Raw genomic sequence first — 27756 nt, 5'->3', positions numbered from 1 at the left:
TTTTTTACATTTTTTAATATTTTATGAAACCTTTTTTTTATTTTTATTCATTTTGATGCTTTTATTTTTATTTTTATTATTTAAAAAAAAAAGAGAAACCCTTAGGTTTCTCGGTGGTGGTTGGCGAGATCACCGCCCGACCTAGGGGCTAGGGTTGGCTTGCCCTAGACCGGCGAGGCCGTGACGGCCTTGGCCGATGGCCACCGTGGCCTAGGAAGCTGCGGGCGAGGGTTCGAAGCCCTCGCCGGATCTGGGCGAGGGTCTCGCGCCCTCGCTAGCCACCATCGGCCGGCCTAGGGGCTAGGGTCCGCTTGCCCCGGGCCGGCGAGGCCGCAACGGCCCTGGTCAATGGTCGCCGTGGCCTCTGCAGTAGTAGGCGAGGGCGCGAAACCCTCGCTAGACGTCGGCTAGGGCCATTGCGGCGTCACCGGCCCAGGGCGCGTCAACCCCGGCCCCTGGGTCGGTCGGTGGTGGTCGGTGAGACCCTCGTTGGCCACCACAGAGAAATCAAGGGTTTGGCCTTTTTTTTTCAATAATTAAACAAACCAGAAAAATAAAATCTTCAAAAAAAATGAATTAATGAAAATTTCCATGTACATATTAAATATTCAAAAAAATCGGTTTGCGTGCACCACATCAGCTTTTTTGGCGTCCATGTTAGCGACGGTACTTAATTGAGCGATTTTGGAAAGTTATGGCACTTAAGTGAATAGTATACAAAAGTTATGGTACTTGTACTGTTCTTATCCCGGACCCGAGGTTAGTCTTTCCCATCATTTTGCCCAAATCCAAGAGCTAATAGTGCAGGAGAGAACGAGAGTCACGTGTTACCTTAAAGACAGACGCCGAATCTTCGGACATAATTACGTACCCATTAGGCCAAACAAAAGAGGAAAGAGCTCCAGACAAAAGTTGCAAGCAAACAATCAAATTCCCATGTCTTTTTGCCCTTTTTATCCCCATGCCTTTCTTTTTCTTTTGGAGGTTCCTCACACAGTTAATTGCTGTCCAGTCTTAAGATACAAGTGCTCTGCTAGCCATAAAAGAGAACATCAGCTATTCCAGGTACTTGCTCCTTCCCATTGTTTCTCTAGGGGAAACATCTCTGTTCCTTTTCTCTGCTTCAGTTTCTTCAAATTTTCTGATGTCGGTACCGGCGTCTTCTGAACAATACTTCTGGGATTCGTCGGCCCTCGGAGTCCAGGTGTGGCGGCGCTAGTCTGGCATTGCATTGCACTTCTTCCTTTCCTGCTACATTAGCTAGCTTGCATCTGCTTGTTATGCCTACTAACCCTTATTGTTTTCATGGAAAGATTTCTGCAGACTCTCCGTGCTCTGGGAGTTTCGGCAAGTGATTACCGTACTTGAATTTGTTGGTCAGTACACTGAACCATACTCTATACATGTTATAGCCCACGTTTTGTTTTGTTTTCAATTTTCTGATTGGCGAAAGAACTACCGGGAGAAATCATGACCTTTATCTGTTCATTCACAATCTGTCAATTTTGACATTTAAAGATTGCTAGGTTCTGAAAGGCATAGCATATATGCTATTGAATTCAATCTTTCCTTTGCGAATGGGATTTAAGAAATATGCAGGTTGTGAAATGTGGCAGGATCACGAGAATTATATTTTTCGAAGAGTCGTAAAGTCGATTCTACTTATATTTTTGAAATATTCAACTTGAGAGCAATCTAATACTAAATAATTAGTTTGGTGCACATAGTAGAAGGCCACCGGGAAGTTGGTAGCAATAGAACTCCCAAAATTATAAAGAAGAAAAGCCTTCATTCGTGAAGTCACAGCCCCAAAGATAGGATTAGTTTCTTTCAAGAGTAAGTAATGGGGCTGCACAGGAGAACGTGTTAATTTCGCATCCCCATGCCAATGGTAGATGGTCCATGTTTCCTAAGAATGGTCAGAACTTATTAGCTTCAAGAAAGCAAAGCTAGCAATAAGTAAGGTTAATTGGAAAATTTACTTGGAGTAGATATTAGTCACCTTAGATCTAGATGAGTATCTCACCATGAAAAAAAAGTAGTAGTAGTAGTAACCACAAAAAAAAAAAAAAAAAAAACAAGGATTTGCACAAGAAAATACAGTCAACAACTCTAGGAAATGAATTTGCTCAAGTCAAGTCATGAATCGACTTTTCCTTTTATCGTCGTACTTTAAATCATTAGAGATGCTCTTTGAATTGATTTTTAATTTTCTTTCGATTCGCATCATTATGCTTGATAAAAGGAACGAGAGAAGTTCTAATAGATATCTGCATATGTACACTCTTTGCCTGGACTCTCAAAGAACTAAATTAATTCTCGTAATGAAAATAATTGGATGATAAAATTATCAAGAAGAGTTGTAGCCGCATTGTAAATCTTCCTTTCTAGTCCTTAGGTATTTATAACGCCTGACAGTCATTTGTTAATAACAAGTGAAACACAGAGAACTCAAGAAGCAATGACATTTGCATTGATGTCTAGGGAGCACACCTGAACGAAGCCGCCATGAGTTTGATCGGTTGGATTTCCACGGTAATCAATGCCGTGTTGCCGCTGCTAAAAAGCCTGTGGGGGGCGTGGGGGATTCAGCTCTTGGTCGCTGCTAGCCTTGCCTGCCAGATTGTTCTCGCGATATTAGGGAGCCGTCGGAAGTACATGACGTCCATTTTTGTTAGCCTCATCATCTGGGCCACCTATTTGCTCCTTACGTACGTCGCGACCCTTGCGCTGGGAAAGCTTACTGTGGTCCGGATCGATGATTATGAAAATCAGGTTAACGATCCGGTGTTGGAAGGGCTACTGGCCCCATTGCTTCTGATGCAACTTGGGTACCCGGACAGCATAAAGGCCTATGCGGTGGAGGATAACCGGCTGGGATTGAGACAGGTTTTGAACATCGGAGTTACGGTTGTCATTGTGGTTTGGATTCTCATCCGCTGTTGGGACAGCTCGTCCCCTGTCTCATGGCTGTACTTTCCCTTGTTTGCGGTCGGAATCGTGAAGTCGGCGGGGTGGGTCCAGGCTCTCCAATCCGTGTACGATGAGAACTCGAGCGTGACCGCCGAGGACATGCGAGAAGAAGCCAGCATTCAGCAAGTGTTCGAAGAGTTCCCCCCCAATGATACGAAGTTCGACTCCGCAAAGGATATCCTGAAGGCCTACTTCCGGTTTGACTGTCTGAAGCCGCACCTCGTGGACTGGCTGTACCACCCTCTCTTCATATCCCGCGATTGGATGTCAATCGACAGATACACTGCCCACCGCGCTTTCACCATGACCGAGATCGAGCTGGACTTCATGTTTGACGTGCTCTACACTAAATGTCCGATCCTGTACACCAAACGCGGCCTCATAGGCCGCTTCTTCGGCTTCTTCTGCTTGGTGTCTGCCTTGTGTGGATTCGCCGTGATCTTCAGGGATGCCTTCTTGGTCGATATGTACATCACCTACACCTATGCGATACTGATGGCCGTCACATCTCTCGAGCTCTATCAGATCACGACGCTGGCGTTATCTGATTGGGCAGTGGTGAAGATGTGCACGAACCTGAAGCTGCCGCTCGTCCAAAGGCTCCTCCCACATATCTCCGACTGGTGCATGACGCAGAAAAGATGGTCGAGGTCGGTAGGGCAGCTCAATTTATTCGACACCCGCCTCTTGTACAAAAAATGGCCGAAGCTTGTCGCCAAGGTTCTTGATTTGTTTGAGAAAAGGGAGATCTTCAGGAGGTATTGGTTACACTCCCGCCAGGACATCCCCTTGTGCCTCAAGGAACTGGTGGTTCAAAAGATGACGGATCTGGAGAGGAAACGGCACCTCCTGCCCTTCACAGAAAGAGGTAAGTGGACGCTCGAGACTCACGGCGTCCACGAGAATCCAGCCCTGAGCGACAGCATCGCGACGGAGTTTGACAAGAGCATCATCATCTGGCACGTCGCGACGGAAATGCTGCACAGATCGGAGGGGGAGAACTCCGATGCTTGCAAAGGAAGCAAACTCCTATCGGATTACATGATATACCTCCTGGCTCTGCGGCCTTACATGTTGTCCCTCACCACCGCCGACATCACGCTGGAGCACGCTTGCCGCGCGCTGAGGCAATTCTTGAGGGACCGAGACCATCGCGAAGGAATTGGTGAAATGGTGTCGGCGGATGGAATCGTCGGCGCCAACGACCCCCCAGGGTGCGAGGCGACAATTATCACTCAGGGCTGGCACATGTGGTCGGCGGAAGGAATCGTCGACGCCGACCGCACCGCGATGCGCAAGGCGACAATTATCACTAAGGGCTGGCACATGTTGTCGGAGGTGCGGAATCTCCTGGTCGAATTGAGGATGATGGACAACAAGTGGGAGATCATCAGCAGCATCTGGGTGGAGATGCTGTGTCATGCAGCATATAAGTGTCACGTGTATCACCATGCCAAGCTGCTGAGAAGAGGAGGTGAGCTCATCACTCATGTGTGGCTCCTCCTGGCTCACAAGACAGACAAGTACCACTCGAGCCTCTCTGAAAATCTTGCCGCCTCGACCAAGTCTCCCTCCTCAGGAAAAGCTTCTTCTAGTTGCCTCCAGGGGATTTTCTCGAGGAAGAAGTTAAGTCTACATACGACAGACAGCGCTAAATGACGCGGCATCTTTGCGCGCGGCTGGCTTAGTCATGTTGGAATATTTCAATCTTAAATCATATTTGGCTTTGTCATGTGTTATCAACGGATCTGAGTTGAAATCTTTTCGGACACCCTTGTTTGCATTGCTAACTATATATTTTCCTCGTATGTTAAGATTTTGTGGTATCACCGCTAACTGTTTTAAAAGCTTAAGCTGTTGAATAAAAACGTTGTTTACTATTAAAATAGGGAGCGTTTCAGTGCACATTTAGCGTTTCTTATTCAAATGGCGTGTTCGCATTCGTCTAGGTACACGTGGGTTCATTGATTCCTAATGGATTGAACTGAAAATTAGGAGTGTCAATAGTTCGGATTTTCAAGAAATCGAAACCGAACCGAAACGTAATCGAATCGCATCTTAAACAGAATATGTGGCGTCATGGGATTTTGATGCTTGCAAGAATAATCATGCATTCTAGCCTGACACTTAAATTTGAATTTTTGGGGATTTAAGAAACAACAATTAAATTGTTCCGAGACGTTAGTCGATCTAGATTAGGCTTTGGTAGTTTGATTGTCGCACAATAGTATCGAAATCCTTTGCACTTGAACCTAATCCTGATTGAATCCTAGTTAATAGATTTCTAGAGTTGCCCTCGGTTTTAGTACGGATAATTTAATTTACCCCAAGAGTCAAATTATTGAGACGCCTTTAGATATTATGCACAGAAGGATAAAATTCAAAAATTGAATTTGACTAGTGTGGCCCCCATTTTTGTCGCTTCCGACCCCCACCCAAACCCCAACACCCCCCCCCGCTCCCCCCCCCTCCTCTTCTCCTTTTTCAATCACGTCACCCCCATCACTTCTCTCTCTCTCTTCTTTTCTTCCTTTTTCATCTCTCTCTCTCTCCCCTCTCTCCTCTGCGCGAGCACCCTCCCCCCCCCCTCCCTTTCTCCCCCCTCTTCCACTGTGCGTCTGCTTCAGTCTTCATCTTCTTCTTCTTCATTCTATTTTTTTGGTCCGGCTACCTCACCCCGACGACGCCCTCCATCGACGCCACCACGACCTGCAGCCGTCGGCCGCCCTTCAGTCGCCTTGCCGAGCTGTCGCCGCCCCGACCTCCGCCAAGCACACGAGCCGCTCGAACCAGTCACTACCCCCGACCCACACCCTGACCTCCTCCGTTCCGCCTCAACCACAATCGCTCGAGCTCGCCTCGTCGCCGCGTCCCGCCAACAGCCGAGCTCGTCGCCGGCCCGTCGACCCGTAGCCACCCACAGCTCGTCTTCTCGCGCCCAGCTCCGCCTCCACCTGCTGTGCTCTGTCCGACGCCGCCACCCAGCCAACCCCGACCTGTTGGCCGTCCGTGGGCTCGCTAGCCACCCGCAGCCGCTTCCCCGACGCCAGCCAAAGCTGTCGCCGTGCCGCCAGACCCGCGACCCGGACCACGAGCTGCCTTGACCACCACCCACACCAGCCACCACCCTCGCTCACCATCCTCCGCCGCTGAGCCCCGGGAACCACCCGACCACCCTCAGCCCGAGAGTCGCCGTGTCCAGCCCCGAGCCTTGCTGCCGTCCCGTCAAGCCGCTGTCGCCGCCACTGGTCACCTGCGACCCGAACCGAGCGACCTCGACCCGAAACCCTCAGCCCCGCCACGAAGCCGCCAACCTGTGTTCCGTCATTCGTAGCCGTCGCGAGCCTAAACCCGTCAAGTCCGAACCCCGACTTGGCAGCCCCTCATCCTGTTGCCACCAACCCCCGCGAAACCCGAACCCCATGATCCTGCCAGCCACTAGCCACCAGCCGCGTCGTGCTGCCTTGTTGAGCCACCTCACGACCCGTCGTCCTTTGACTCGAGCCCGTGACCTCCATCGACCGCCGGATGCGAAACCCTCAGCCTTCGACCCAAGCCCGGCCGTGGAACCCAAACCTACCTTCGTAGTCGCCCGTGAGCCACCGCACCGCGCATTGTCGTGGTTGTTATCGGCGTGCCCGAGTCGTCACCGAATAGCAATTAATTAGTGAGTTAGTCTCTAACTCTCGGTTAGAGCGCTAATTGCGCTTAATGGTATTTAATTAGTATAATTAATAATTTATGGTGTTTGGGTAGGTTAATTGTAATTGGTTTAGTTAGAAATATGGTTTAGGTTAAATGGTTAGAATTAATTAAGTCAGTCCGGTTAGTTATGTCATATGTGGCTAATTGATGCTTAGATTGAATGAATTGATTGATTGGACAATTAATTGTCGTTGTTTGATCGCGAGCGAGCGTTAGGCCAAAATCGAGCATACGATTAACAATTAGGTGAAATTGGGATTAATAATTATCGTCGGAATAATTATATGTGTTTAATTGATTCGTAGCGATTGCTTGTCTGTTTGGATTGTTTTGCACCGATTGATGGTTGTTGCATGTGAAATTATGGGTGTCAGTTACCCCGTGTCAAATGCAAAGTCTTGTGGATGAAATTGTGCATTCATATGACCATGTGTAGAACCAAATGTCATATTTTAGCGTGAAAATGATCTTGAGCCGAGTCTTTGAGCATGTCCGCATAAGCATTTGGCTAAAAGTAAAGATGAAAACCGATTGGTTGTCGGATGTGCTTGAGTGGTCATATGATGGGATTAAACCGTGCCAGCCGTACGGGATCCCGATAAGTTCGTACCGTGCCAATCGTATGGAACCACGTGACTTGTCAAATGCACTTCAATCTGTGCCCATGCTAGTCACATGGATCACACGGATTGTCGAATGTCGGTCGCAGCTTGTGACGGACCGAGGCTCCTTTTTGGAATGCCTGTCTGCTATGCTGTGCTAGTTACACTGGATACATAGCTTTTAATCGTCATCGTTGAAAAATAAGAGATGATGCCTGGTCCTACCAATATACACCGCCGGTTGTAGTGTTGGGGCTACACCAGTCGTGTGTGGACTTCGTGTGGTGTTTTATGCATACAAGTTGATGTGATGCCTTGCCAGCTGATTGTTATTATCAAGTCGAGTATTGCATTATGTATGGTTGAAGGATGGTAAGCTTGCATGTGATTGATGTATGTACTGTAGTTCCGTGATGCTTTGAGCGAATCAACGCCCTAGCCAGACTTGTGCATTGACTCTTTGAGATTCATATCTCACCTTGCCGTTGTTAACCTTTTTCAAGCCCTTAGTCGTGAAGATCCGGACGTGGCATGGAACTTATTAGAGTAGTTTGTGAGTCGTATTAATTTCGATATGGTATCTTTGGGAGTTGTAGAAAGTGACCCGAAGAATGAGCTTGTAGATATTTTTACTTTCTTGGGTCAACAAAGATAATTAAATATAATGTGGTATTTGCTAAACTCTCGTGTTGTGATGGTCATGACTGTCCATTTAACTATCTCTGTTGTTTGATTCGATATTTGGAAGTTGCACGTTTCGCATGCGTAATAAAAGATGAAAATAAAGAGGGGTTGATAACGTTTCTGGGACTTTATCCTTTATGACATGAGGTGATTTGGTAGGATTATCTCGTGCCCGGAGATCGGGGCGTGATAGAATACGAATTGGACCAAATTGAGTTGTGTTGGTTTGGGTTGGGTTCAAGTTTTTGGTTTTCGGAATGGAGAACAAACGAAAATTATGGTTCAAGGTGATTTTGAGATAGATAAAAAAGAAGAGAGATTTTAAATTTCAGTTTTTGTTGAAAATTTCGGTTACAGTTCGATTAACCGAACCAAGCTAGAAATAACCCAATCCGGAAAGAAGTTCATTATCCGAACCTTAACCCCCACGAAATTCAGTTTGGTTCTGACAACCAGTGAAAATCATATGCTGTAGATCTTGCAATCAGTTTATGTTGTTTGTGACAATCAGCTTGCTTTCCTATAGTATTGCTCTCAAAAGTTGTTGACACGCTCATGAAACTGATTAGATGAACTTGGCTACTCGATGAGGTTCGTTGAATCATCCGAACAGACTTGATCACCTAATCTAGTTGGATCAAACACAACATAAAAAAAAAAAAAACCCTGCTTTTCCCCCTCAATACTTTAACGTATTTTCTAATTTTACGAAGTTTTTAGCCAATCAAATTCTTCCAACACCAACCGAAGCCAGCAAACATGAACATTTGACAATGGGAAATGCTTTTATTGTTAAAAATGGTACAATCTCAACTATAAATCAATATACTATTATTGGGTGTTTTGCATATAGTACTTATTGATTGTGTAATATATGAACCCATTACACAAATCCAAGCCCGCACCCATGTTTCCTATAAACCAAAGTCAGCCCATCTTCTTTTTTGTCCTTCTCTAGATGATTCACGTGACATCTCCAGCGGACAAAACAAGGAAAATTAGAGGGAGCTCGTCCAGTGAACAGGAATCAACAGAGAAGAGAAAGGAAATAGCAAAAGAGAGATTTTGCGAGTACACGATCCGGACTCGTCGACAAGTCGAATGAAATACGAATCGCAAAGCCATGTAAGTGTACAAGTTGATTATTCCTCTAATCGGAGTAATTTTGGAAGTTAGGGCACAAATTGAGGAGTTTCTGCGCTGCAATTTTTGTGGAAGTGGTAGTCTAAGGTGTTGTGAAGTGGTGAGGCTTGACGAAACTCAATTTTGAAGTGTTGTTTGGTTGGAACGAATTTCTGAAGTTTCGCATGCAAGTTACGCATAACGGATAATATACGTAATGGAAAAGATGAATGTATGCCGTGAACAAGTCTCTTCGTCAGCGCGTGGGAGTCGAATCATTGACATTTGAGCGTTGTTTAGTCGGATTGTTCATTGGACTAGTGTTTTATTCAGATTTTGATATCGTTTCTTGGTTAATTGATAGGAATATGAGTGCGTCAACTCAAGTAATCTTTGTAAGTCGGTTTTCAGCTTCTCCAGGTGAGTGGTGCTATATCTTCTTTGAATTTGTAAACTCATGTCTTGAAATGAAATGATAAAGATTTGAGCATCGTTTGAGTTATTGAAGCATGCTTGTTGCATAAAATTTGAATCGAGCATTTACTACTTTTTTATTATTAGTGAATGATTTGAGAAGCGTTTTATGAAACGCATTTCGAAATGTTACGGGTCTATGTATTGATTTCGAAAGTTGCGAGATAAATGTCTTATGAAGTATATAGGTAGAAAAATACCTGGAATGTCAATATTTGTGTACGGCGCTTACTTTAGTGCTAATTTTTTTATCGGCTCATTTAAGTGCCAAATTGGAGAAAAAATGATCACTTAAGTGCCAACGGTGAGAAATTCCAGTGACCTCACCGGACTTGGCACTTAAATGGTCATTTTTTTAAAAAATTGATACTTAAATGATCCAAAAATAATCACTTTAGTATCAAATCGGAGAGAAAACGATCATTTAAGTGCCAATTCCGGCGACTTCACCCGAGTTAGCACTTAAATAATCGTTTTTCAAAAAAATTGATACTTAAGTGATACAAAAAAAATATTGGCACTAAAGTGAGCGTCAGACACAAATATTGGCCCTCCTAGTGTTCTTCCGCCAAAGTATATATATTTTGTTTGATGAATGGAGTTGGGAAAGGTTATATATTTTGGGTTTGCGAAACCTTTTCGTGAAAGCATTATGGAAAGCTCTTGATTTTGAGTATGGTTTATGCAAGGTTGTATATATTGAATTATGAAATGCATTTTCTCAATAAATGCAATTGTGAAGTTTATGTGATTTGTTATGAGAAGGTGCTGATTTTGGTTGGGTTATTGGAGATTATGATTTATGTACTATGCTCATATCACTATATTAAGAACCCATTGAGGGAGAAAGTATGCATACTATTAGGACGTCCTTCCGGGCCAAACCACTAGCTGATGTAAGTGGTAGACCTAACCAAGGTGGTAAACTTGGTTGCTTATGTCACGTCATTAAATGTAACCATAGTTGGATGTTGAGCATTACATTAATTGATGGAATGGACCATCAACATGTCATTTGATGAGGTGAATCAATGGAATTCACCATTGAAATGTGATTTGTTGAAATTGTTCAATGGAAAAAGCTTTGATATATTTTTTTATATTACTAAGGAAATGAGTATTTCTTTATAGGGTTAATACCATAAAACCCCAAATTGATATACATGTGACAAATTTACCCTAAGTTATTTTTTTTACCACGAAAAACACCAAACTGTTATATCCGTGACAAATTTACCCTAAACTAATTTTTTTTAAGTACGAAAAACCCCAAACTAGTATATCTATGACAAATTTACCCTCCATAAAATTAGGTTAATACCACGAAAAGTCCCAAATTGATACAACTGTGATAAACAGAGGGTAAAAACCCTGAACCGGTATACCCTTCAACTATCACGTGTCATCCAACTCAATAATTTGACGATTATGTTTAACTAAATTTAACGGAGGGTAAATTTGTTACATGCATACCAGTTTGGAGTAAATTTATCATAAGTATACTAATTTGGGTTTTTTGTGGGTAAAAAAATAGTTTGGGGTAAATTTGTCACAAGTGTACCAATTTAGGATTTTTCGTGGTATTAACCCTTCTTTATATGTATAAAACTCTATTGAAAAGACAACTTGATTTTGACCTCGTACATATGCCATATTGTGAGATTGAGTTAATGAGTTTTGGTATGGTTTTATAATTATGCATGGTGGGTCCCCGATCCGCTTAGAAGATATACGCACTACTCACTGAGCTATGATTGCTCACCCATTTTCTTTCTAATCTTTTCAGGTTGCTAATAGAGCGAGAGTGATACCAACAGAGAAATTTTGGGGGCTTGAGGCTGCATCCTTCAAGAGGAAGGATGGCCGAGTCATGTCCCTTTTCTGCTAGAAATTGGGGTGAGATATTTGTTGGTATCAGAGCCTAGTTTATGACATTTGAGTGTAGATTTTATGGGACGTTGTGAGATTGTGTGTTAGTTTATAGTGCGTTAATCTTTGGTTAGGTATTAGGACGTATGTTTCCTTTTAAGTCCAAATGATCATCTATTCTGATTTAGAAAAGCATGCTTCGCCTTGTATAGCAAAGACAAGCGAGTTGTTATCTTTAAACAGGAAATATATCTTAAGGTTATTGTGTGTGGTTTTGGCAAAAAGATAAATGGGGTCATTATGATCTAACACCTGAATTGTTGGAAGCAGAGCAAACTAAGATAAGGGTCTTAGCACTTACGAGGCTGAGAAGCTGCGAGAGAGATATGGCTAGAATGAACTTTTCATAGAGAAGGGAAAGCCTCTATGGCCGCTTGTCCTAGATCAATTCAATAATATCCTTGTTAAGATACTTTTTGACGCAAAATCCATGTTAATCTTAGTATGCATGAAAGCAAGTTGGGTGATATTGGTTTTGAGGCATATGTTGAACCCTTTGTGGTCATGCTAATTTTGGTGCTTAATGCCATTGTTGTCATGTGGCAAGAAAATGATGCCGAAAAGGCACTTCATGCCCACAAGAAGGTGCTGTATAAAGTTGGAGAAGTTTTGAGGGATGGTTACTTGGTCCCTGATTTGCCTGCAACGGAGCTTGTTTCAAGGGATATAGTTGAATTGAGGGTTTGTGACAATTTCCCAGCCAATATAAGAGTCGTCTCTCTAAAGACTTCGACATTTAGAGTTGAGCAGAGCTCACTGACTAGTGAGGCAATGCCTGTTCTCAAAGGAACTGGGCCGTTGTCGTGGTCGATTGTGAGTTGCAAGCAAAGGAAAATATGGTTCTGTTGGTATTTGTCAATGGGAGCTGCACATGTTGTTGTGAGCACCAGAACGAACACTGAGATTGAGAAAATGCAAAAGAAAATAAACCGAGGCTTCTCTTGAAGAGACTGACACTCCACTTAGAAAGAAGCTAGATGAATTTTGGGGTAGGCTTACCCCTGAAATTGGGCTTGTTTGTGTCATTGTATGGATTACAAATTATAAAACCTTCCTCTCATAGGTGGTTATGGGTGGGTGTGGCCTGCAAATGTGCAATTCTCATTCCAGTAGTGCACATACTATTTTGAAATTTCAATTGTCGTTGCTGCTGCTGCAATTCCGGAAGGTCTCCCTAAAGTTATTATGACTAGTTTAGCTTTCGGAACCAAGATATCACAAAAGAACGCAATGCTGCGGAAGCTTCCTAGATAGAAACTTTAGGATGCACAACTGCGATTTGCTCCGATAAAACAGGAACTTCAACCACAAATCAAATGTCCGTTTGTGAATTTTTTAACTTTGGAGGGGGAAGACCACCGCATCATGAATTTTCTATGTAGAAGGCACGACCTATGATCGGAAATATGGCGTTATTATTGATTAGAACTGCTACAACATGGATACCACCTTACAAGCTGTCGCAGAAATTCGTGCAGCCTGCTTTGACTCTGGGATGTATAGTAAAGGTTGTGCTTTCCGAGCCGCAGGATTGCCAACCGAGACTGCTCTCAAGGTTTTAGTTGAAAAGATGGGAGTTCCAGATCCTGCGATCAGGAATAAAATCTGTGATGCAACGTTTGCTGCAAACTACTTGATTGGATAGCAAATCAGTGAATGTAGGCAATTGTGATTGGTGGAATAAAAGATCATAACGCAGTGCCGCTTTGGAGTTTGATCACATTCGAAAACCAATGAGTGTCATTGGCCTGGGAGCCAACAGGGCATAATCGCATTCTTGTAAAGGAAGCTGTAGAGAGCTTACTGGATCGTAGTTTACACGTACAACTAAAACCACGCGAAGACACGTGTCCTAAGAGGGAAGCTTTACGTGTATTATTTGGATGATCCTAGGAATGTAAGAATTGTTTCCATTAACATTTCTCAATTCAGTGGCTTAATCGGAGATTGACAATATATCTCTGCAGATTCTCTTTCAGATGATCAGAAGATTCGTGTGGACACTTAGCAAAGAAGGCATATGACAATTGGATGCATGTCATTGAGTATGATGGCCAATCTATTGACATGTTTGTTAAAGCTCATGCTTAAAATGGTCAGCATTCTATGCTAGTGGGCTTGTAGTTGGCAGTGGTCTCGCAACAATGCAATAGAAGTTTTTTTCTTTTCGAACAGGACGAAGAGGTTGAGGAAGAAGAGGATGATGATTCCAACAAGGATAGGCATGAGCTTGATGGAGAATGCTCACATCCTCAAAGGCGTGCAAGAGTTCTAAACTTGCTTCGGAGTTTCTTCTCGATGCGGTATTGTTATATTCGAGGAGCAAGTTGAGAAGACTTTTAGAGAGGGAACAACACGACAAAATACGCACAACATTTTTATCCATTATGCGTTGAAAATCCTAGAAGAACATGCATATTGCTTGCAAAGGACTTACCACATTAGAAAAGCATATGAAACTTGTGGAAGGAGTTGAATGAAAGAAGAGCCGTTGATGTGGAATGAACAAGCTAAAACCTTCGGTGGGCAAAGGCTTGGCGCCCAACAAGCCGTCGTCACCTCTTTGGTGAACTCACTCGATGCAAGCATCAATCGTCCATCATCATAAGAGACTCATCACGACGTCCTTCCCACTTTCACCTCTATACGAATCAACAGAGTTTCCCCGACCCCCACACGTTCTTGAGCATCCTCAAAGCCTGCACTCATCTGGACCTCCGCCCATTCGGCTTCTCGTTTCACCAATGTCTAAACCTTCGTGGGTTCACTTCAGATGCTTATATTGCCTCTTTCTGATCACCTTTTATGCAAAGTTTAGGCAAGTGCGTAGTGCAAGCGAAGTGTTTGACTTAATGTCTAAGAAGAATGTGTTCCTTGTAATGCCATAATTGGACGTTACTGTAAGGCAGGTGATGTGGATTCATCGTTTAATCTGTTGAATGATATGCATTATGAAGGAGTGGGATAGCTGGTGACAGCTGGAGGTGCTTGCTGGAGATTTGGAGCTCACAAGAATGCAATCTCTGCATTATTATGAACTGGTGTATGGTTTTGGGTTGGATGTAGTCATACTGAATTCCTTCTTGAATGCCTATGGTAAATGTAGAAGCAATGATGACGCAAAGAATTTGTTAGTACTTACTTATGGATCAAAGGGACATTGTCTCGCAGAATATTGAGATCTCGGCATATGCTCGAATTTGTAATTTTGTGAAAGTAATGCATTCCTTGAGTGTTGACACCTAAATTTTGACTAATCTTTTTCAGTTATTTTTTGCATAAAAATTAGAACTAATTTTAGTTCCACATAAAAATTATCTCGCATATTTATTTTTAGCGTACATTACATTGGCATACAATTAGACCGGCAGAGCATTTGAACTTTATTTGACGGGCGTTTAGACTTAAAAGAAATATTTCTTCACGGACTAGATTGCAAATACTTAAAGCTTAAGGGTCTATTTTACAAATAACCAAAAGAAGAGAAGATGGAGAATAGGAGATGAGAATGGAAGATAAAAATGTGAGATGAGAATGGGAGATGAAGAAATGAAGGCGAAGAAGGGAGGATGGAGAGATTTATCTACAAATGGAGAAGAGTTCTTGAGAGAGGGGGAGTTTTGGGGGTGATAGAAAAGTTGGAGAGTTTTTGAGATAATTTTCGTGAGATAGAGAGATGATCATTTGGAGTTTCAATCCTGTTGGCAGCCTGGAGTAGTTTCCCGCCAATTGATCTTGCGTCGCCATTTGTGCTCCGATCGACTCATGCCAGCTTTGAGCTACTATTCAGCCTTGATTCGTGGACGAGCATTAGGAACTTTTCGGATCTTCATTTTATCACCGATCAAAGGTAAACGCCATTCACGCCTTCAAGCTCAAGTTTCCATGGCTAAACCTTAGTTCCGTGTTATTTCTCGATTCTATTTAGCCTGATTGAGTCTCAAACCCTTCCTAAGCTTCGTTTTATCTTCATTTTGTGTCAACTTTGCATGATACTCCATGGTTGACCTTCACATGTCGTCGAATACACCTTGAGTTGTCAAGTTCATTACCGATGTTATTCAAAGCGATCGGATCGTAAGAATTAGAAGACCGAGCTTCCCGCTGGTGGTTTGTAAATCTACTTTATGTTCATACCCCAGAATCGGGAAGGTCGAGTTTGTTGCTGGTAGTTTGTAAATTTACTTTCAACAATTTATTTTGTATTCATATCTCAAAATCAAGAAGGTCCAGCCTCTTGCTGGTGATTTGTAAATTTACTTTTAGCAATTTATTTTCCGGTCATATCCCAAAATCAGAAAGGTCGAGCCTCCCGCGGGCAGTTTGTAAATTTACTCGTAGCAATTTATTTTTTGTTTATACCCTAAAATCGGGAAGGTCGAGCTCACTGGTGGTGGTTTGTAAATTTACTTTCAACAATTTATTTTCCATTCATATCCCGGAATCAAGAAGGCCGAGCCTCTTGCTTGGCGCTTGTAAATTTACTTTCTATTTATAACCCTGGATTGGAAGATTGAGCTTCCTGCTGGTGGTTTGTGTGAGTTCCGTATATAAATATGTGTGGTATAAATTTCAAAAATAAAAAATGGAAAAGTTCGTGGAAAAATTCCTAGAAAATTTCAGGAATTCTAAAAAATTTAGGGGTAACCACGGTCAACCGGTCAACCCTATTTTTGAGATTCCTCCTTCCGATATTCTCGAAATGATGATTTTACCCCTTAAAGGGTAAATCACCTTCGATTTTCTCGCGAGTCATGAAAACCGCTAGAATTAGGAGTTTTTTCTTTTATTTTTGAAATTTATACCACACATATTCATATGCGTAACTCACACAAATCACCAGCAGGAAGCTCGATCTTCCGATCCTGGGGTATGAACAGAAAATAAATTGCTGAAAGCAAATTTACAAACCGCCAGCAAGAGGCTCGGCCTTCCCGATTCTGGGATATGAACAGAAAATGAATTGCTGAAAGTAAATTTACAAACCGCTTGCAGGAGGCTCGACCTTCTTGATTCAGGGGTATGAACAGAAAATAAATTGCTAAAAATAAATTTACAAACCGCCAGTAGGAGGCTCGGTTTTCCTAATTTTGGGATATGAACATAAAATAAATTGCTGAAAGTAAATTTACAAACCACCAGCAGGAGACTGGGCCTTCCCGATTATGGGATATAAACAAAAAATAAATTGCTGAAAGTAAATTTACAAACCACCAATAACAGACTTGACCTTTCTAATTTTGGGGTATGAACATAAAGTAGATTTACAAACCACCAATAGGAGGCTCGGTCTTTTGATTCTTATGATCCGATTGTTTTGAATAACATCGGTAATGAACTTGACAGCTCAAGGTGTATTCGACGACATGTGAAGGTCGACCATGGAGTATCATGCAAAGTTGATACAAAATGAAGATAAAACGAAGCTTAGGAAGGGTTTTAGACTCAATCAGGCCAAATAGAATCAAGAAATAACACGGAACTAAGGTTTAGCCATGGAAACTTGAGCTTGAAGGCGTGAATGGCGTTTACCTTTGATCGGTGATAAAATGAAGATTCGAAGAGTTCCTGGTGCTCGTCCATGAATCAAGGTTGAATAGCAGCTCAAAACCGGCACGAGTCGATCGGAGCACAAATAGCGATGCAAAATCAATTGGCGTGAAACCGCTCCAAGCTGCCGATGGGATTGGAACTCTAGCCGATCACCTCTCTATTTCACGAAAATTCTCTCAAGAACTCTTCAATTTTTCTATCACCCCCAAAACTCCCCCTCTCTCAAGAACTCTTCCCATTTATAGACAAATCTCTCCATCCTTTCTTCTTCACCTTCATTTCTTCATCTCCCATTCTCATCTCCCATTCCTATCTCCCATTTTTCATCTTCTCTTCTTTTGGTTATTTGCAAAATAGACCCTCAAGTTTTAAGTATTTGCAATCTAGTCCCCGAGGAAATATTTCTTTCAAGTCTAAATGCCCGTCAAATTAAGCTCAAATGCTCTGCTGGTCTAATTGTATACCAATGTAATGTACGCTAAAAATAAATATGCGAGATGATTTTTATTTAGAACTAAAATTAGTTCTAATTTTTATGCAAAAAATAACTGAAAAAGATTAGTTAAAATTTAAGTGTCAACATTGACTAGAATAAAAGACGAAGTTATGGAGCTAGACCAATAGTTCATGCTAATGGGCTAGTGTTATATCCGAGTAATTATCCGTACTCCGGTCATTTGGAGTATGGTTTAGATGTAAATTCTGACCATGGTATTACTTCGTTGGATAGGAAGAGGAATGACATATACAGAGTCTTCAGAACAAATTCTTTCTTCAAGCCATATTAGAAACACTACGCTCTTAAGGAAACCTAGCACGAAGAGTTACATGTACTGCACGTCACGAATCGTGGTGATTACGGAGAACATAGCTGAAGATATAACTGTAGAAACACACACACACACACATATATATGTGTGTATATATATATATATATATATATATATATATATATAGAGAGAGAGAGAGAGAGAGAGAGAGAGAGAGAGGAGGAGTCAAGGCATAAATACTCTCATTTATTTTATGATTGAGGTACATCTAAATTTCAAGGACGAAATTTTTATAAGGAGGGAAGATTGTAATATATGAGCCCATTACACAAACCTATGTTCCCTATAAGCCAAAGTCAGCCCATCTTTATTTTCTTCTTTCTCTAAATGATTCACATGACATCTCGAGAGGACAAAACAAGGAAAATTAAAGGGAGCTCGTCTAGTGAATAGGAAGCAACAGAGAAGAGAAAGGAAAGAGCAAAGGAGAAATTTTGCTCGTACACGATCCGGACTCATGGACAAGTCGAATGAAATGCGAATTGCAAAGCCGTGAAGTATCCAACCTGATTATTCCTCTAATCGGCGTAATTTTGGAAGTTAGGGCACAAGTTTGGAGTTATATAGATTTTGAACTAAGAGATTCGATTGAGGAGTTCTTGCGCTGCAATTTTTGTGGAAATGGTAGTCTAAGGTGTTGTGAAGCGGTGAGGCTTGATGGAACTCAATTTCGAAGTATGGTGTGGTTGGAACGAACTTTTGAAGTTTCGCATGCAAGTCGCACATAACGGATAATGCGTGTAACAGAAAAGATGAATGTTTGTTGTAAATAAGTCTCCTTGTTAGCACGTGGGAGTCGAATAGTTGATGTTTGAGCGTGATTTGGTCAAATTGTTCATTGGACTGGTGTTTTATTCATATTTTGATACCGTTTCTCGATTGATAGATAGGAATACAAGTGCGTCAACTCAAGTACTCTTCGTATGTCGGTTTTCAGCTTCTCTAGGTGACTGGTGCTATATCTTCTTTGAATTTGTAAACTCATGTCTTGAAATGAAGTGATAAAGATTTGAGTATTGTTTGAGTTATTGAAGCATGTTTGTTGCATAAAATTTGGATCGAACATTTACTACTTTTCGATTATTGGTGAATGATTTGAGAAATGTTTTATGAAAGGCATTTCGAAATGTTACAGGTCTATACATTGATTTTGAAAGTTGTGGAATAAATGTCTTATGAAGTATAAATATATTTTTTGATAAATGGAGTTGGGAAAGGTTATATACTTTGGGTTTGCGAAACCTTTTCGTGAAAGAATTATGGAAAGCTATTTTGAGTTTGGTTTACACAGGGTTATATGTATTGAATTATAAAATGCATTTTGTCGATAAATGCAATTGTGGAGTTTATGTGATTGTTATGAGATGATGTTGATTTTGGTTGGGTTATTGGAGATTGTGGTTTATGTACAATGCTCATATCACTATGTTAAGAACCTTGAGGGGGGAAATATGCATACTATCAAGACGTCCTTTTGGGTCGAACCATCGGCTAATATAGGTGATAGACCTAACAAAGGGGGATAAACTTGGTCGCCTATGTTACGGCATTAAATGTGACCATAGTTGGATGTTGAGCATTAGATTAGTTGATGGAATGGCCATCGACATGTGATTGTATGAGGTGAATCAACGGAAGTGACCATTGAAATTTGTTGAAATTGGTCAATGGATTAAACCATTGATATTTTGTTTTGATATTACTAAGGAAATGAGTATTTCTTTATATGAATAAAACTTTATTGAAAAGATAAAACTTGATTTTGACCTCGTACATATGCCATATTGTGGGATTGAGTTAATGAGTTTCGGTATGGTTTTATAATTATGCATAGTGGGTGTTTGATCTGCTTAGAAGATATTTGCACTATTCATTAAGCTATGGTTGCTCACCCCTTTTCTTCCTAATCTTTTCGGGTTGCTCATAGAGTGATAGTGATACCGACGAGGAAATTTTAGGGGCTTGAGGCTGTGTCCTTCGGGAGGAAGGACGGCCGTATTATGTCCCTTTTTTGCTGGGAGCCGGGGTGGGACAGATTGAGAGATTATGTAGTTAGAAATCATTTACAGTATTGTCATACCGTCGGACTAGCAGCTCCTTTTGACAATGATGGAGTATGACGACGTGGAAAAAATTTAGCCAACGTGGATGCACACGTGGACACCATTGTGGAAAGTAATAAAAAAAAGAGTAAAAAAGAAAAAAAAAACAAAATAGAAAGACAGAACCAGTCCCACTCACTCTCTCTTTCTGCAAAATTTTCATGGCCATGTGAGCTCACGACTACTCCGGCTCTACACAAAGCTCACTGCTACCCCAAGGAGGCAAGGATGTCTATGTTAGTGTTTTGTCTAATTTAAAAGTGCGACAGAACGAGAATCAAGGATTACCTTAAAGATAGATGCGAAAGCTTCAGACATGGTTATGTAAGCATTAGGCTAAACAAAAGAGAAAAAGAGTCTCGGACCAAAGTTGCAAGCAAATGATCAAATCCCCATTTCTTTTTGTCCTTTTTCTACCCATGCATTTCTTTTTCTTGCTTACTGAAGGAGGTTCCGCCCTAATGTTAGAGATATATTTAGAAGGTTGTAGGAGATTTTGTATTTTTCACTTGATTAGTTCTAATTGATTGCAATTGATATTGCTAGATAGGTATCATGTAAAACTTATAAATAGACTCATGTACTCTTCATTTATGAATTGTAAGCTGTGTTAGTAGTAGGGATTGTGAAGTGAATGATTTTAACTAAAATAAATCAGAATTTGGAGTCATGTGATTATAGCAGACATGGTAAAAAAACCATGAGTTAGAAGACATAGCAGAGGAGACAGAACTTTTTTTTTTTTTTTGGGTCCAATGAGGAGACAGAACTTAGAAGTGCCATTTTCTAGTAGAATGGATCAAAGATCCTCCAATAAGAGAATGACACATAATCCATCGGAAGACACGTCAATGGCGGCAGAAGGAAGTGCATGTGAACTTTGACTTTGACAAATTCTTGAAGAAATGGACTCCACAATAATTTTTATTATTTATTTTTTGTGGGCCTAAAATAGGTTGCTAATCTCATAGTGAATTAAGGACAATTTGAGATCTCATGAACATATGTGTCCTGGGAAAATTATCAGAAAAGTTTCAAATCTATTGCAATTGTGCTAATTCAATTCTAAACTTTTTTTTGTCAATTGAGTCATAAACATTTTGCAATTACGTAAATTTAGTCCATTTGCCTAGCTGGAGCTAACATGGTGCTGCCAGAGCCGACATGACAAAATTTGGATAATATTTTGATATTTTTTAGATTTTTAAATAAAATTTTCTTTTGGTTTTAGGCCGATCGCCCCGCCGGCCACAAGCTAAGGGCCCGCGAGGGTCACGAGCCCTCGCTTAGCACCTGACGAGGGCCACAACCCTTGCTCGCGGCTGCCGACGCAAACTAAAAGAAAATAAAAGACAAAAAAAAAAAAAAAAACTCAAACCCACACATTACACACCAATTTTACACGCATGGCCGTACCTTCCTTGGGTTAGGTGGCTCAAATTTGCATTCAATCCATAGAAATTCACATGATCGGACTATGCAATGATCGTTCCCATTACATTCAAGAAATAGATCGTCCGATCTATGTTGTTTCATAGCTCATGCAAGATGAACTTCATTTTCGTAAACCTATTTCCAAAATATTGTATCATAGCCAATTGAAAGACAAATTGGCAAGTAAGCGTAAGAGTTAGAAGCTTCACTTGCCTCAGGATCGAAACCTTGCGAAAATGAAGCCGAATCTTGGCCAATCGAAGCTCGGATCCTCCTTGGGTCACACATGACCAAGAGCTAGAAGGAGAGAAACGAAGGTCTTCAAGGTGATGAGAGCTAGAGTCGAGGTCGTGGAGGTGTTGCTGAGGAGGGGTAGCCCCCGTCATCGCCATTGGCGGCCTTGTACGAATGGTGAGAGGTGTCGAGCCGTAGGTCTCTCTCGGCCGGATGTAACCGGGGGAGAGGGGGAAGGGAGGGGAGTGTCGGGAGAGAGGGAGAGAGGAAATGGGAGTGGAGAGAGAGAAAGAGAGTATTTATAGCTAGGGGTTTAATAGGTTTCGGTCTTACGTTCAATCCATGTCCAAATCGCGCTCAATTTCTGAAGCAAACTCTCATTTCGTTACCATAACTTGTAATATCTCATAACATAACATCAAGCCTCAAATTCACACTTATTAACTTCAAATTGCTTCTCATTTATCACATAATCATCATTACAAAACATGATTTACTCACTAATTAAAGGGACGAAAATTTAGGCCATCACAACCGCATCTTTAGGAAGCAAATCCGAGTTAAATTCGGTATAGCTATCCATTCGACCAAGCAACTGGTTGAATACATTCATTCAGATGTTTGAGGGCCGTCTCCGGTTCCTTCGAAAGGAGTTGTCAGATATATGCTGACATTCATCAACGATTATTTGAGGAAGGTATGGATATACTTCCTGAAGCACAAATCCGAGGTTTTTGATCGATTCAAGAATTTTAAGACATTGATTGAGAAGCAATCAAGTAAACAAATCAAATGCCCGAGAAACGATAATGGAATAGAGTTATGTGGAAAGGATTTTATTGAGTTCTGTCGAAAGGAAAGGATCATGAGACACCGCACGATTCCAAGGACACCACAACAAAATGACGTTGCAAAATGGAAGAATGAAACTCTACTTGAGCAAGCTCGGTGCATGCTTTCGCATGCGGGATTGGGTAAGGAATTTTGGGCCGAAGCAGTGAAAATGGCATGTTACTTGGTTAATCAAACTCCATCTTCTGCTATCAAGTGAAAGGCTCCCGAGAAAATATGGTAGGGGAAGCTTGTTGATTACTCCATATTACGAATATCCGGATGTCCCGCATATGCTCATGCAAGGGATGGTAAGCTTAAGCCGAGGGCAAAGAAGTGCATAGTTCCGGATTATGCATAAGGGTTGAAAGGCTACTGGTTGTGGTGCATTGATTCCAGATCACCCCATTTTATCATCAGCAGAGACGTAATCTTCGACGAGACCGTAATGCTTCAAAGGAGGAGTTTTGAGACTTAATTAGCAGAGCAAACGGATCATGGTGTCAAAAGTGAGGTGAAGCTTCGGGTAGACCCTCCGGAGACTTCAAAGGTAATAGAAGAATAAATTGCAGATGAGGCCACAATTCCTAAAGACAGTGATACCGAACAACCGAAAGAGCCTCATCACAATATAGCCATAGGCAGACAAAAAAGCAAAGCCAAACCATCGATACGTTACGATTATTTTGATATTGCCTATGCATTGACCATAGGTGTAGAAGTGGAGGCAAATGAGCTTTTGTCATACTCTGAGGTTGATGGTTAGTGCTAAGTTATCGCATTAGGTAAAGGCTATGAGTGAAGAAATAGAATCACTCTACAAAAATCATACATGGGAGTTGGTTAAACACCCAAGAGCCAAAAGATTGTCGAGTACAAATGGGTCTACAAACGGAAGGAGGGCATTCCTAGTGTCAATGCAGCAAGGTACAACGCAAGACTTGTTATGAAGGGGTATACTTAGCAAGAAGACATCCACTACAATGAGGTATTTTCTCTTGTGATAAGACATACTTGCATTCATGGATTACTTGTCGTAGTTGTTGCACAAGATCTCGAGCTGGAGTAGCTAGATGTGAAAATGACGTTTCTTCATGGCGAGTTGGAGAAACATATTTACATGAGGTAGCCAGAGAGATTTGACATTCCAAGTAAGGAGGGCCATATTTGCTTATTAAGGAAATCTTTGTATGGGCTAAAACAGTCTCCTAGACAATGGTACAAGCGTCTTAACGCTTCATGGCTAGTTAGGAATATTTGAAAAGTCAGATGAATAGCTGTGTTTATTTTAGAAAACCGGAGGATGGATTTTTTATTTATCTATTATTATATGTTGATGACATGTTAATAACAACTAAAGATATGCTTGATATTAATATGTTGAAGCGGCAGTTGAGTGCTGAGTTTGAAATAAAAGATTTAGGTGTTGCTAAGAAGATATTGGATATGGAGATTTTGCGTGATAAGACCGCAGGGGTGTTGCATCTATCCTAAAAGAAATGTATCAAGAAGATTGTGGCGCATTTTAACATGCAATCAACAAAATCTATAAGTACACCTTTAGTTGCACATTTTAAATTTTCTAATAAGTCATCATTGCGGAGCGAGGAGGAAGAGGAGCATATGTTTCCTATTCGTTATTATAGTGTAGTGAGTAGTATTATGTATGCCATGGTATGCACTAGACCTAACATTTCACAAACCGTAAGCGTTGTCAGCTATTACATGAAGTGCCCAGGTAAGACACATTGGGAAGTCATGAAATGGATCCTCAGATATTTGAAGGGGACGGCAAAAGTTGGTATCAAATACCAAAGAGACAGGAATGGTAGTGAGAACATAGGGTATAAGGACTCGGATCACAGTGGTGACTTGTATGATCGCAGATCGTTATTGAGGTACCTGTTTGGCAGGTTGTGCAAGAAGTTAGAAGGCCTTACAGGACACTATGACATTATCTCCAACCGAGGCAGAGTAGATAGCACGGACCTATGTGGCGAAGGAGGTAATATGGCTAGGAGGTTTCCTCTCGGACCTTGGACTAGAGCAGAAAAGTGTCATTAGACATTGTGATAACTAAGGTGCGATACATCCGGCTTCTAACCCGATTTATCATGAGCGAACAAAGTATATCAACATCAGGTACCATTTCATCGAGATGTCATAACGAAGGGCGAGATTGTTGTTATGAAAATAGCAATAGCGGAGAACCCCGATGGATATGATGACAAAGTCCGTTCCTTTGGTGAAGCTCGAGCTCTGCACGAGCTCGATTGTTGTCCGTAGAATATGAGCGCCTGTCGAGGTGCTGGGAGAGTTGGCATGAATAATGAGCACTATAACTTAGCTGCAAATGTCGAACTAAGGTAGAGAATTATTAAATTATGTCTCGAGTTTGAGCTAGTGGATAATACCTGCTCTAAAAAGATTTCGTGGGTCATGTTAATTTTGTGAATGCGGCTGTACACGTTTTTCATATGATGTTGATGGCGCATGAGCTGCATTCTTATGACTTAAATGGGCTACACATTTAATGAAGAAGACCAAAATGTTTGACATTATGAGGAGCTGCATGAAGGCCAACGAGAAGATGAATTCTTCTTCTCTGCATGCATTAATGAAGGGCTGATAAGTTGTTCCCTTCTTTGACCATATATGAAAGCTCCTTTACTAAAGCCGCATGAGGAATTGGCAAGAATCATGGGCTTCCTTTTTCTTCTTTCATTGTTGTCTTCCCTTCATTAAATGCATGATATGCATGCATACCCATGCAAAATGGAGGGCGCCGATGTTGGATAGAGACTTGTCTTGTGGGTGCCTCCTTCTCTGATATTTGATGCGGTTGCGATTACATATTGTCTTGTTTCTTTCCCATTCGCCTATAAAAGGGAAGGTGGTCCGAAGACGAAGATCAAGCGAACAAGAGAGCTCAAGAGATAGACGAAAGCTCAGAGAGGTTTGTACGTAGGATTGTGTTCATCAAGTTGAGTTATTAAACACTATGGGTATTGGGTATTCGATCTAGGGTTGGGAAACACTTGAGCGTGAGTGATTTGTAAACTCTATAATTCTCCGATTTATTAGTGGATTATTCGTTGGCTCTCTTTGTGGATGTAGGTTCCGATATTTGAATCGAACCATGTAAATTTCTCATGTCCTTTATTGTTCCTCGTTTTATTTCTCTGTTAATTTATATGGCTGTCGACTTAATTGCAAAGGTCATGATCTGCTTCCTCGTTTTATCAACCACAACAAAGAAGGTATTGGATTCACTCTCGCTTGAAAATCCGCCTCTCTCAAGATATTGCTGGTGGAAGGTATTGAAAAGCTCGAAAAGATCAGACGTCGAAAGCCCTTCTCGAACCCTGGGAGTGGACGCTCGAAGTTCACAAACTCGGCGACAATCAAGTGTTGAATAGGTACATCTCGATAACATTCGACAAAAGCATCATCATTTGGCACATTGCAACGAACATCTGCCTATTTTCGGTGCCCGATAATTCTCAGTATTGTGAAGGAAGCAAACTGCTGTCCAATTTCATGCTATACCTTCTAAGATTGCGATCGTACATAACAACTAGCAACATCACATTGGAGCACGTTTGCGCAATATTGAAGCCATTTCTCTGGTACAGATGCCTTGAGGACTCTGTCGTCGTCGACAGAAGAGATCGTGCTCAAACCCCACTTGGATTGGAAGAAAATGACCATAATCACCGTGGACTGGTACGTGCTGAGCAATGTGCGGGATTGGCGGCGACACTGAAGGACAAGAAGAGCAGGCGGCAGATCATAAGCACCATCTGGGTAGCGATGTTGTGCTACGTTGCATATAATTGTCGAGTTTACCATCACGCGATGCTGTTGTGGCGACGCGGAGAGCTTATATCTCAAGTCGAGTTACTCTTGATGCACGATACTGATAGGCAACTCCACGTTACCAAGGCCAAGCCCCACCAAAATGACTAAAGGATAGTCGCAAAGTGAGTTGTGATCCTAGGATTGGTCGTGCTTTGCACCCGATTTGGAACGAATTAAATGTTGGGACTTTGGTTTCAAAGTCCCATAAAAAGTTGAATGAGAAATGAAGAATGGAGAGTCCCACATTAGAAAAAGAGCATATTGGAGATGGGTTTAAATATTGAAACTTTACATATGGGTTTGGGCCCCAAGGGGCACCCCACTTTTGTGGAAGGGAGAGGACCCGCGCAAAGCTAGGTCGACCCACACGAGTGCGCCGCCACCACCGGCCGGTTTGGTCGGTTCGAGCCCGCGCATTCCATTATTTTTATTTTATTTTATTTTATTCTACTCTTTTTAAACCGAATGGACATAATTTGAATAGACACTATTGAAATTTCTGAACACTTCATTTGTCCGAACAGATGTGTTTGTTTGGGAATTTTTTCTTTGAACGAACATGTTTGTTCGAAAGGAAGTGTTTCGGTTCGTAATCCTTCATAGACGAAACCGTACGGTTTCGTGACTTTCATAACTCTTCGCTCATTTGAAAGAGAACTGTTCGGATTAGTAACTCTTCGTTCTTAACCTCTTCTTTCGTGACTCTTCGCATCATTGTCTATAAATAAAGCATTGACCATCGCATTAGATACCACTGCCATTTTCGTCATTCATATTGCATTATTCATCATTTGTATGATTATTCTACGAAGTTGAGTTTGAAGATTTCCTTTGAAGAAGTGCCGCTTCATAGGAAAGAGAATCTGTTCTATCTTAGGAGGCAATTGTCCAAGACCCTTGGGTACCAATCGAGGGGACAGATTTATCTTGAGGACATAACGTCATTTCGTTGGGCTCATATTATTTCTCTACATTCGAGCTACTCATTTGCGTTTGGTTTCATGTTTGTCCATCAACGTTATTCTACATATACAAACACTTATAGGCCACTACATTAAAAACCTACATAGACACGTTTATAAAAATACTCAACTTCGGTACGAAAAGGGCGTCGGTGGAAATACCGACGTAAACAAGTCCCCGGCCCCTTACGTGACAACTTGAATTTCGCCAGAATAATTTAACAAGCGAAGTTGCTCGCTTTGGCGTTAAAAAGTGGAATTTACATTTTTGCAGATTGATTAATGGCGCGGTGATTATTAGAACCAAATGAAATTCTAGGCACGATAGTGCTTGAAGTGGAAGACCGTTGATAATAGATATTTGTTTTTGGCGGGTCCGCTGAAGTTGAGCGCGAAACTTGTTTCAAAAAGACCACCGACTTTGGCTTCTTTTCCCCATTATTTCAACCCCTTTCTCTCT

The 27756-nt window shown here is 41.6% G+C and overlaps 1 protein-coding gene and 1 pseudogene across 1 annotated transcript; both read left to right on the top strand.

The window, feature by feature from the left end:
* The first annotated feature begins 1074 nt into the window (after positions 1 to 1074).
* LOC115736078 lies at positions 1075 to 4632 on the top strand. The gene is made up of 3 exons (XM_030667593.2): positions 1075 to 1204; positions 1314 to 1376; positions 2485 to 4632. The coding sequence occupies exon 3, from the start codon at positions 2509 to 2511 to the stop codon at positions 4630 to 4632; it is 2124 nt and encodes a 707-aa protein (XP_030523453.2). The 5' UTR covers positions 1075 to 1204; positions 1314 to 1376; positions 2485 to 2508.
* A 4671-nt stretch (positions 4633 to 9303) lies between these two features.
* On the top strand, positions 9304 to 26442 carry LOC115736077 (annotated as a pseudogene).
* Positions 26443 to 27756: the final 1314 nt, after the last annotated feature.

The sequence above is a fragment of the Rhodamnia argentea genome, chromosome 4 (assembly GCF_020921035.1).
Source record: "Rhodamnia argentea isolate NSW1041297 chromosome 4, ASM2092103v1, whole genome shotgun sequence".
Taxonomy (NCBI): Eukaryota; Viridiplantae; Streptophyta; class Magnoliopsida; order Myrtales; family Myrtaceae; genus Rhodamnia; species Rhodamnia argentea.
The sequence above is the reverse complement of the archived record's forward strand: the minus strand, read 5'-3'. Positions and strand labels throughout refer to the sequence as shown.

What these genes read in the sequence shown, in the direction of transcription:
- LOC115736078 (XM_030667593.2), top strand. Translation starts at nt 2,509, where the DNA reads ATGAGTTTGATCGGTTGGATTTCCACGGTAATCAATGCCGTGTTGCCG.